The 12,811-nt window shown below is 34.6% G+C and overlaps 1 protein-coding gene across 2 annotated transcripts in view; it reads right to left on the bottom strand.

Annotated features, from left to right (window-relative positions):
- Positions 1-729: 729 nt before the first annotated feature.
- Positions 730-12,811, bottom strand: part of LOC129758503 (oxysterol-binding protein-related protein 9) — a 154,329-nt gene continuing 142,247 nt past the window's right edge. For both annotated transcript variants that reach the window (XM_055756009.1, XM_055756010.1), the window contains 2 exons: positions 2,150-2,255; positions 730-2,083 (listed from right to left, as the gene is read on the bottom strand). In XM_055756009.1, coding sequence (XP_055611984.1) covers positions 1,997-2,083; positions 2,150-2,255 — 193 coding nt within the window. In that variant the 3' untranslated portion in view covers positions 730-1,996. The remainder of the gene's footprint in view (positions 2,084-2,149; positions 2,256-12,811) is intronic.

Genomic DNA, 12,811 nt, shown 5'->3' with positions numbered 1-12,811 from the left:
CTGGCTACGATTATTCTTTCGTTTATCGGTTCCCATCTAACGAGAGCCGCGTAGGCCTGCGAGCTTAACAGGAAACCAACTCCTCGTTCCCGAGTAGCATGTTCTCCTCGCATGCCAGAGTATAGCAGGACTTGCCCGGATTGTGTCTTGTGTTCTCCAGTGTTAGGCCAACGGACTTCGCTCAGTCCCAGAATTTCAAGCTTGAGGCGGCTAGCTTCTATAAAAAGTTGAGCCAACTTGCCTTGTTGGGCAAGGGTTAAAACGTTCCAAGTTCCAGTTGAAATTGATATTTGTCCCGGCCTTATTAAAATCATATTTAAATTACGTTATGAGGTTTCCAAAACTATGAAAAATTGGTGTAATGTATGAAAACTGTTATAATAGCGAGGTATAGCGATTAAGTAAGAAGTGGTAAACCGACAATCCTAGAACGGCTAGAACTTGACTTACTTGTTAAAATCTGGGATCGATTAATAGAAGCAGACACTTATTGAATGTGTTTGGATGCTAGTGTTAGGCATATTTGATTATTTCTGTAATATTTTTCAAGTGAGTTTCATATAGGCGTACGTACCAAATAATGCTTTGATAAGGTTCTATTCGACTGCGTCCAAAATTCCTCAAATATTTGAAACTAAAGATATTTTCTCTGGGTACCCAAATTTTCAAAATGTTACTTTTCGGTAAAACTTGTATTTCTTTCTCAGTTACATATGTTAAAAAAAGAAATTTTGGTTTTAGAATCTGATAGACTTTATTGCATGCATCTTGTCATTGTTAATATATTTACCTTTTTCCTTGATAGCATACTAAAGTATTGTGCCAGATTTATTGATGATTCGAATAGGAATTATTTTTTTCTCATTTTAATCACGATTCAACAGAAATAATAATTTAATTTTTTTTTCTTCAATATATAGATCTTTCCTTTTTGTCCTAAATGCCAATTTTCATTAACATGGTTATTTCGCCAACTTTGCACCAATCTAGGCAACTGCAAACTATATATTTGTTTAAATGGTGTAAATTTGTGTTCTTATTGCTAGAGTGCATTGTATTTCAATAACGTTGCGTTTTTATCATCTGGCTAGGCTGTTTAATTGTAGATGCAGACAATATATGATATATTTAATTGCATTAGGTTGGGTATCCTTCTGCTCAAAAATCGTACTTCTATGTATAAGTTTGCTTTTCGTTTGTTTTTTTTTCATGTGTTAACCGTTCACCGAATGAGTTACATCAAGCGATGTAACTGCCTGCTGCTTATTTATTGGCTCTGTTTAATTCTGCATCCACTAACCAATGCACTGCAGGGGTATGCTGCAATTTTTGTGAGTTGTCCTATAACAGGGGTTTTCAGAATATTAAGCGCATTTGTTAGTTCTATAATCGTTTGGTTAATCGTGAGTTATTAAACTTGTTTTGCATATAAAATGTTTTTGTTGTGCATATCACAAAGATTTCATGTTTATTTTTTAAAATATGGACAAACGGGTTTTTTTTTCGAACTGTATGTTTGGATGCTTATCCAGCTAGTGGAAGATTAATAGATTTTATAAATAGTGGTAAATGCATGAAAGTAGTTTTGGGGTGCTTCGATGTATGAAGCCGCAGAATTAAAGCTTTTTTGGTCAGCTGACTGATGAAATTATATTAAAATAGAAATATGACCCCGCAGTATCAAACCGCAATACGCCTAATGATAACACATAACATGATTGAATTGAAAGTCCTGCATCTACTTAGTTATTGCTAGCTACAACTATTGAGAAACCTCATAACGGTAAGAAACTGAAGGGTAAGTAAACTATACAATACAACACATTGTAATACAAGTATGCCAGTTGATATTTGTTGATTCTTTCGGGAAATACTAAGCACTTTGCAAATCAAAAATTATGCTGTTGATGTGCCGCATTATTGAAAACATTCATTTTCAATGGGTTAACAATTTAGTTTGTTTTTGGTGTCCAAAGTTTTAGTTTACAAAAGTTTGCTATCTTTTGCTATCACGTCTTTCGAGTGTTAACCTATGCAGCAGGGGATTATTGTAGACCCATGATTCGCCAATCGCCTTGAAATACTGAAAATAAGAACGAAACCTTTGAGTAAGTGATGTACAAATCGGAAGCACACAAGATTCAATTACCTTATTTTCCCATTCACCACTAGTTTCCTTCCGCTCACGGGCTTCTTCCCTTTGCTTTTGTTCTACCTGAAACTTGGCTGTCGTTGCTTTGTCGATATCGTTCATTCTAGAAGCAAACAAAAAGATATCGTTACAGGTAGGGTATGATTACAGAAGGCGCGCGCTTGTTTTCCTCATTGACGTATAGGTACAATTATGATATTTAGATAACAAGATAAAATTCTAGTTGTACTCCATTTCCCCAAAAACGTTCGCCCTAAATGAGATATCCCCAGAATTTCATTCGCCAGTTGTTTCAAACAGGCTTCCGAAAAGTACTGGCGAACGACAGTACTCTTGCGAATGTCGTTGAATTTCGCATGACAGTACTACTTACTCCGTCCGACTGTAGCCGAGATTCGCTCGGGCTGAGTTGATTTCGAACGAACGTATTTTCCTTTTGCTTGAAGCTACTGCGAGTGGTGATCACCCCAATCGCCCTCCCCTCCCCTCCCCTTTTCGCCTAACCTGCACCGGCACCACATATCGCGTTACGCGCCGATCGTATGCTACTGCTCGGTGCGAATAGATGGCTCGTTCGATCTATTCGAAACCGAGCAGCAGCGCATACGATCAGGTATGGGTACGGTATGGGCACGACAGTCACCCGTGACAGTCCTGCCCAAACTGTCACGCCCTGCAGCCGACAGTTAGGATGAAATTATTTTTGAAACAGGAGGCATGAAGGGATGAAAACCGAACTGTCGGTTGGGTTCGCTACAGCTTAAAGCACAACATTTTCGGCAACGCATGCTTTGAGCAGATTGTTCAGATACAGCCTGGGTTCTCGCACGTGTGCGATGTAGCCGAAGCATTACGATTCGTTACCGACGGTACAGCAGCGAACCGAGTGGTAAGGAAAACCGAGACAGTTTGTTTGGCAAGAAAAAAGCTGTCATAGCAAAGCTGTACTTTTCGGAAGCCTGGTTTCAAATTTTCCAGATTTTGTTCTTCCCCGACGGATCTTTTCCAGAGAAAATTTCAACAGAAGAAACCATTTACCAGGTTTTTTTTCCCAGGAAATCAAATACAAAATTCAGGTTTGTTTCCACAAAATATAGGGTTTAAAAATACTATTCCTCATTGGCAAACATCGGGAGCCGCCGGAGATCTGCCGGAGCTTCCTAGATCTGCGAGAAAGCCAGGGGTGATCCATCAGCCCCATCTACCTCGCGACATCGTGAAGGACAACTAATATGTCCTTCACGATCCAAAGCGCAGCGTGAGGTATCTGCTAGTACTATGTAGAATAAGTTTTATAAGACAGATTTAATTGCGACAAGTTTAGATAAAATTATTAAGTGTTTCATTCAAAAAATCATTTTGAAATTAAAAATTATTTCAACTTGTATAAATTTAGAAGAAATTTAGGATGTGAGAAATTTTGGGAAATGTTGTTTTCTGGGTGGAAACAAAATTCAGGGAAATAGTCCATTCTATCGAAAAAAAACTGGTAAATGGCGCATTCTGGGGGTTGGATCATCCTGGAGAAATGTCATTCTGGGCAAACGTTTTTGGGTGAATGGTACAAAAATTATGAGTGTTTTAGAACCTTGAAGTAATAGGTAATTTTTCCTTACTGATAAAGAAATAAAAATTCCCCTTACTACTTATTTAACCCTAGCTCATACTGAAATTTGTTGCGGAATCATGACATTCAATCTAGTGTTAAATTCCTGATCTTCGTAACCAAAATATTTCCGTTTTAAATCCGAAAACATTCTAACACATCACTCAAAGCACGGCAAGCTTTTGAATGTCTAAACTGAGTATAAAGCTTTGCGTCAAGCGAACAGTTAATTTTTCGATTTCTGCTGTTCAGTTTTTTGAAGCTTACTTGTATAACAGAACACATACAGTTTTTTTTACGGTAAAATATTCTCAAAAGGAACACTTGTAACATCTGGCATACCGCAAGGATCCATCCTTGGGCCTCTCCTTTTAACTTGTTACATAAACGATCTACCACCGGTATTGAAGCATTTTTCTATCTAACTGTATGCTGACGATGTCCAGCTTTTTGCTGTTGATCGGAACCAGAACTCAAATGATCTTGTCAGACGGGTCAACGAAGATTTAGCAAGAGTTGCTGTGTGGTGTTTGGGAAATGGACTGCTGGTGAACCATAACAAAAGCAGTGTGTTTGGGCTTGTGTACCATCATGTCACCATCTACCGCCCAGTTAAGCGGTTTTTCAACTTCAAACATGTGTAATAAAAAAACGACGGCAGATTTTTATTCGCTTTCTTTTCCAATACATCTCAAAACTGCTTTACTTTAAATAAAAAATTTAGTGGAATGCGAAAAATGTACGCCTTTAAAAATAATTAACTAAACGTTGAGGTGTTCAACTGGCCCTATTACCGCCCACTCGACTTTTTCGGGTATCGATAATGTTTTCTTAAGGAAAAACTATCTAACAACACGGAAACTGTTCTTTTGAATATTGTCCATGTAACGAGCTGTCAAAACCATATTTTGGATCTTGAGAGAATACATTTTGTGAAATCTTTCCCGCAAATTTTGTACAAATTTTAACAAAGTGCGTTGACTGACAAAATGATGATTCCCGACAAACAGCCTCAAGTAATCGGTTACTTTCAGCGATAAAACATCATTTTCTAACGTAATCAAACTAAATGCTTCTTACAATTTACACTTTTGACACAATACATGCGTTAAAAACAAAGAAATTGTGCGTGTCCGGTAATTAGGAACCCACACTTTTTTTTATACACCAATTACCGCCCATCACTAAACGCTTCAAAAAACAACAACTATTGAAAAAATCGAAAATTTTCCGATGCAAATCTATTCTACAAAAATCAAACTATCGTTTCAAGCCGATTGTAGGACAAATAGGTACTATTTAGTAAACAAAACCCCTTTTTCCCTAGGATCACAGTTATGCTTAGTTCGCTAACAGGCGTCGAATTCAATAATTTGAACGGAAACGAAAAACCAAATATTTTATTTCTGGCTATAGTTAGCATAATTAAGTGATGTTTTTTCAGTGAAATGGTCGAACAATGATGCCGACACAGAACACAGGTCTTATTTTTGGAGAAAAAATTCCAGTTTTTTCGAAATACACACAAAAGGGTGATTTTGGGCGGTAAATGGGGTCTGGGCGATGAATGGTGACTTGATGGTATGCCGATGATTTGAAGATGTTCTACACAGAATTGCGGAATGCTGCAGCAGGTTATGATTAAAAGTCAACGAATCTAAATTAAGGTTCCCAGAATTTTTTCAGCACGTATCCGGGCCGGGTAAATTTATACGAAAACCTGGCAAAATCCGGGCATTTGATTTCAAAATTGACGACTAAAAATCCGGGCAATATCCGGTCAAATTTTGGTCAAAACCCAGAAACGACTCAACAAAATTCAAGAAAAAAAATTGAAAAAAAAATTTTCCATCATAAAACATCGACAGATTTCAATATCGTATTTAAGGCTTCCAAAGAATTTACCATGATTATTTTTATAAAACTTGCTCAAAAAACTTCGTTATGGAGGCATAACTAAAAAAAAATTATAACATTTGCCAAACAAGTGAATAAATTCGGGCATTTTTCATTGAAATCCGGGCAACCGGGCCGGGCCGGACTGTTCCAAAATTTTGTATGAAATATCCGGGCAAATCCGGGCAAAAGCGGGCAATCTGACAACCTTACTCTTATTGTAATGTTGTTACTTTTTCTCGGAAAATGCGCAACATTATGTACAAATACCGCCTGGGATATGACTTGATTGTTGCACGGCAAGCCTAAATAATGTTGGAATGGTTAGCAGAATTTGTCAAGAGTTGAGTGATATTGTTTGGCGTCCATAGGTACTAGAACCTTTTCTTCCGCGGAAATATTAGTATATTGCCAGAATGTTAATCGAATGAAAAGCGCGGCAAAAATGAAAGATATTAATTTGAAACTTCTGGCCTCGTCTTATAGAGTAATACTGTTTACTGAAACAAGCTGGGACGTTAGCGTACACAGCGAGGAAGTTTTTGGTTCAAATTTTAATGTTTTCCGCGAAGATAGAAATTTAGCATTGTCCAAAAAAAAGTCAGGTGGAGGCGTTCTCGTTGCCATAGACTCTTTTTTCCCCTCAGAACAAATTGCAACGCAAACATGCACAGAATTTGATTATGTTTTCGTTAAAACATCATTGGCAAAGGAAGTGCACATTTTCGCTTCCGTGTACTTCCCACCTGAATATGCCACTTCTCACTATTTTGATTTATTTTTCCAAATTCTTAAAAATACAGTAGCTGAAAACCTGGAAGCAAAACTACACATTTATGGCGATTTCAATCAACGTAACGCTGACTTTATTTTGGATGATGAAAATGAAGCAATTTTACTCCCAGTTATAGGGGAGAACGAAGCTTTACAACTAATTTTTGACAACGCTTCTATTGTAGGCTTAAACCAAGTAAATCATGTAAAGAATAGTAACAATACGTATCTTGATCTTCTATTTACAAACTGTACAGAAGACTTTTGTGTAAATGAATCGGCAGATCCACTATGGAAAAATGAAGTATTTCACACAGCGATCGAATATTCGCTCTTTATTCATAACTGTGACAAACCTCGCGACTGGGAGTACAAGGAAATGCCAGACTATCAAAATTCAAACTACGAACTTTTAAAACAAGAACTGAATAATATAGAGTGGTCAAGCATATTGAAGAATGAAGGAAATGTCGATACAGCAGTAGAAAGCTTTTATAACATAATGATTAATCTCATAAACAGTTATGTACCTTCAAAATTAAAAAGACGGTCCTACAGCTCTAAACACCCTGTCTGGTATAACAAAGATTTGAAAAACTTACAAAATAGGAAGCAAAAAGCTCATAAAGTCTACAGAGGTGATAGAAGTGTTACAAATCATCAAAATTATATCAATTTATGCAACCAGCTTAATTCATGTGTAAAAAGTTCTTTTGAAAAATACAATCAGAAAATTGAAAAAGAAATTAAACAAAACCCAAAAGCGTTCTTTGGCTATACTAAAACGCAGATGAAAAATTCAAACTTTCCTACTCAATTGACACTTGACGGAAGCATTGGAAATAATCCACTAGAAATTTCTAACTTTTTTCAGTCATTCCAGATCTAGCTTGCGACATTCAGGTCAATGAAATCGATTTCAATAATGTTTCCGAAGGACTTAGAAAACTTGATGCTTCCAAAGGAGCAGGGCCTGATGGACTTCCCCCATGTTTCCTTAAAAACTTGGCGACCGAATTGACAGAGCCTCTTCTGATTCTTTTTAATATGTCATTAAATTATAGAAAAGTTCCCAAATTTTGGAAAAAATCTTTTTTTATTCCGATTTTCAAGTCCGGAAAAAAATCAGATGTACGAAATTATAGAGGAATAGCTATTTTGTCTTGCATCCCAAAACTCTTTGAATCAATAATAAATGAAAAATTTTATCAACAAGTAAAAAATATTATAACGAGTAAACAACATGGTTTCTTCAAAGGACGCTCTACGGCATCAAATCTTCTCGAATTCGTTACATACGTTATCGATTCTATGAGCAAAGGCTTTCATGTTGAGGCTATTTATACCGACTTTAGCAAAGCCTTTGATCGCATTGACATACCCCTTTTAATCTTCAAATTTAAAAAAAATTGGCTTTCATCCAAATCTTCTCTCCTGGTTACAATCATATTTAACTGATCGAACACAAATCGTTCGTTTCCAAAACGAATTATCCAAATCTGTAGCTGTGACCTCTGGTGTGCCTCAGGGGTCTCATTTAGGACCTCTCCTTTTCATACTGTTCGTTAACGACATTTCCTTTATTCTAAAATGGATTGAATACCTAATATACGCCGATAATATTAAACTATTTCTGAGAATAAAAACAACCGAAGATGTTGAAACATTTCAAAACGAAATCAATGTTTTCTTCGAATGGTGCAACAAAAGTTTACTTCAATTGAATGTTAAAAAATGCAACTCTATATCATTTAGCAGAAGACAAAGTCACCCTATCATTGAAACAAAATTAGGCAATCAACCAGTACAAAAATGCAAAATGGTAAGGGATCTCGGCGTCATACTGGATTCAAAACTCACGTTTGTAGAACATCAGAACAATATCATCAATAAAGCAAATTGCATGCTAGGATTTGTAATACGTTTCAGCAAACACTTTCAAGATCCGTACACCATAAAATCACTTTATATATCCTATGTTCGTTCGATATTGGAGTATTGTAGCATCATATGGAATCCTTATTCAAATATTCACGAGCAACGTCTCGAATCAGTTCAAAAACAATTTTTGTTATATGCGCTACGTAAAATCAATTGGACCACTTTTCCTCTGCCATCGTATGAATCTCGTTGTAAGCTTATTGATATAGAACCTCTCAGTAAACGCAGAGAATTTTCCCAAATTGCATTTGTAAATGATGTTGTTACACAAAGAATAGACAGTCCTGAATTACTTTCAAAACTAAATTTTTACGCACCCTCCCGTCCATTAAGAAATAAACATTTGTTCTACATTAAACTTTACGACAAAGACTATGCAAAACATCAACCTATTAATCAAATGATGTACAAATACAATTTACAAAGTGAAATTATAGACGTAGCGATGAACAAAACACAATTAAAAAAGGCATTCAAAAACAACTTCATTGAACAACAAAACAATAGCTTACATTAGTTTTAAGTAGTTTTAAGTATTGTAGTCTACATAGTTTGACTTAATAAATAATAATAATCATTCTATAACATTCATATCAACAGACTACATAGAGAGAGTTCAAAAGAAGTTCCTGAGATATGCCTTGAGGAACGTTGGATAGCAAGCAAAAATGCCGAAGTATCGAGTGTTGTGCATGCTGGTAGGATTGGACTCCTTGAAAACCCGCAGAAAATCGATTGACACACTGTTTTCAAAAGATCTGACCAGTGGAAGATATTATTCATCGTATTCAACATCTCAAATATGTTATAACAAAGGCCGCAGTAGTTTGCGTAGCGTAAGGCTATTTTAGTTAGCTAATCGGATTCGAAATTATGCTAGGAAGGCTAGGAATGAACCAATGTACCGAATCATGATATTATCAAATTAAATATGACCAGAGAACAAATTTAAATTAGAAGTAAACAGTGTTCATTCATATTCATTAGATATTCGTGTTGTTCATAAAAAGCGGGACATTTCACGAAAAAAAGCGGGACATCGTCGGAAAAAAGCGGGACATTTTAGAAACACTTCAAACCCTCATTTTCATGACCATTCCTATACATATGTATAAGTTTCTTTAGCTTAAAGCTTTAGCGCGAAGCATTTTGAACATAGATCGTTTTGATTCTTTAAAATTTGAAATAACTAAACTTAATTGCAAACCGGACCTAATAGTTATCAGTGAAACTTGGATTAATGACAGTATTAAACAGCTATACAAAATCAATGGATACGAAGGAGTATTTTCGTGTAGAGGTTCTGGTTCTGGAGGGGGCTTAGCAGTATATGTTCTGAATGGTTTAAGTTTTAAATTGATTGAATGCAATGAACACGTTTGTAATGGCTCCAGTTTCAATTTCATTCAAGTTAAAATATCTTTTGAAAACTCTCAATGTCTAACACTTTCAGCTTACTACAGACCTCCACATGATTCGCAGAATTTTCAAAAATTCTTGGAACACTTGGAAAATAATTTATTTACGCATAATTGTGCACCTCACATAATAGCAGGTGATATGAATGTTGACGTGTCGAGTATTTCAAGCAAAGCTCACGACTACTATAGTTTAATCTCATCTTTTGGTTTCTTTGTTTCTAATTCCTTTACAACACGTCCAAATAGTAACGCCCTTCTTGACCATGTTCTTTTTAACAGTTTCGAGCAATATCCCATATTGAATGATACAATATTTTTCTCCGGAAGCGATCATAATTTTATCCTAACACATTTTCCGTATAACATCAAAAGACATCAAAATACGCCTAAATTTAGACATAAAACAGATTTTCCGAGACTCAATCAACTTCTTACCATGCGTTTCTCTCCATCATATATGGGTACCTTTGATAATCCTGATAGTTTTTATAATTACTTTCACAATACATTAACTACAACTTTAGCCGAATGCACAGAACAAGTTCAAATTAAATCTCATGAATACAAGATCAACCCATGGATGACCGATCAACTTCTTACATTAATAAAATCTAATAGGAATTTGAGAAATAAAAAAAGAAAACTGTTAAGATTGGGTAGATTTGTTAATGAAATTGATAGTAAAATACGTGATCTTGAAAATAGAATCAAACTTTATTCCCAAACCTTAAGGAATAAATATTATGAAAATAAATTTGCTAATTCCCGAAATTCTAAGCAAACGTGGAATACAATCAACGAAGTTCTAGGTCGATCGAATTCCAACACATTAGTACATGAACTTCATGACAACAATGTGCAAATTATCTCAGACAAACAATCCATAGCTAATTGTTTCAATAGTTATTTTTCAACCATCGGCAAAAATATGGCATCCAAAATTATCTTAAATAGTAATGATACAATTAACAAGTATAATACTCTATCCAGTTCTGCCAGCACATTTTTCCTCTCACCTACAGATGAAATAGAAATATCCTCCCTAATTAAATCATTTTGCAATCACACTAGTCCAGGTCATGATAATATTAGTGTCTATGTCCTAAAGTCCGTTAGTGACATCATAAGTCCTGTTCTATCTGATATTTTTAATTTTTGTTTTGAACGTAGTATTTATCCTAATAGTCTCAAAATAGCAAAAGTAACACCCATTTTTAAATCCGGAAATCCTTCATTTTGCAATAATTATCGTCCTATTTCAATATTATCAGTAGTTAACAAAATATTAGAAAAAATATTAGCGAAAAGATTACAATCCTTTTTAAACAGCAACAATTTTTTCTATTCCATGCAATATGGCTTTAGAGAAAAATCTTCCACAAATAATGCAGTTATTGAGCTTATTAATAACATCCAATTGAACCTCGATAAAAAAGAAGACGTTCTTGGCCTATTTTTGGATTTATCCAAAGCGTTTGACACGGTTGACAGGAAAATCCTTCTTGAAAAACTTAATTTTGCTGGAGTACGTGGAGCTCCATTAGCCTTGATCAATAGCTACCTTACGAACCGATTTCAATATGTTAATGTAAATAGTTGTCGCAGTAGTTTATCATCAATTGATATTGGAGTTCCCCAAGGTTCTGTACTCGGACCATTGTTTTTTATAGTTTATTTAAATGATATGGCTGCTTTGCCACTTAAAGGAGTTCTCCGGTTGTTTGCAGATGACTCTGCATTATTTTATAACAATAACAGCTCAGAAGAAAATGACAATAACCTGTGTTCCGATATGACATTATTGATCGATTTTTTTCGTATAAATAAATTAACTTTAAATATAGATAAATCTAACATTATAGCTTTCAAAACTTCTCAACGGCAAAATTCTAATCCATTAATTCTTACTAAATCTGTTTTTCCTAGTTTGAAAGTTGTAACTGACTGTAAATATTTAGGAGTCATTTTAGATGACTGTTTGAATTGGAACTTACATATCGATAACTTATTACAAAAACTTAACAAAGTAACAGGTCTAGTTTGTAAAGTCAAACATAGGATTCCGTCTAATATTCTTCATATAATTTATCATTCACTTTTTCAGTCTTTATTAATGTACCTTATTTCTTCTTGGGGCAATGCTTGTAATACTCGAATTAATAAACTTCAAGTAGCACAAAATAAAATCTTACGTCTTATCAATAATCTGCCATATCGCAGTCGTTCTGCTGAACTTTACAATGTAAATAATAACTTAATTCCTGTAAGAGGCCTGTACATATTTCAAATTTGTTGTTTTATTTATCTGAGCATTACAAATAGCACACACTGCAATGTATATTTTGATCGTACCAATCATCAATACTTAACCCGTAATAGAAATATGTTAACCCGCCCTTCGGTCAGTACATCTATTGGAGAACGCTCTTTAGCCTTCAGAGGCGTACAACTTTTTAACTTTCTTGAAGAAAAGTGTGGTCCGTTTCGCAATTATGGTCATTTCAAAAATTCTATAAAGCAATTTCTTCTTAATTCCAATGTATCATCAACACTTTTAAAATCGTGCAATATTTTTTCATTATATCAAGATTAACCTGCATCATGTATATATTTGAATTTATGTTATTGTTCATTTAGTTTTAAGTTATTTTCATTGCTGAGTTTAATTTCATAATTTGTGTACATATTTTTTTTTTATCGCTTTATTATTGATTAGATCATAGATTATACAATTTAAGATCAATAACAACTCCTTAAACGGCGAAGCCATTGGAGTACTAACTAAAATGTATTAATTTTATGTATCTGTTTGCAATAAATAAATAAATAAATAAATAAAATAAATAAGTAGTTCATAGAAAGTAATAATATGCCGATAAATGAAATTTGTTTTGAAAATTGAATTTACAAGAAAACTTCCATCTTTTAAAACAGCGAACACACATGTTGAAAATGTTGTAGTTCAAAGTAATTTAAAATCCGAAATTTGAAGAAAGTTTCAAAATTTTTTAACAGCCGTTT

The sequence above is a fragment of the Uranotaenia lowii genome, chromosome 3, assembly GCF_029784155.1.
Source record: "Uranotaenia lowii strain MFRU-FL chromosome 3, ASM2978415v1, whole genome shotgun sequence".
NCBI classification, from domain to species: domain Eukaryota; kingdom Metazoa; phylum Arthropoda; class Insecta; order Diptera; family Culicidae; genus Uranotaenia; species Uranotaenia lowii.
This window is presented reverse-complemented; position numbering and strand designations above follow the sequence as displayed.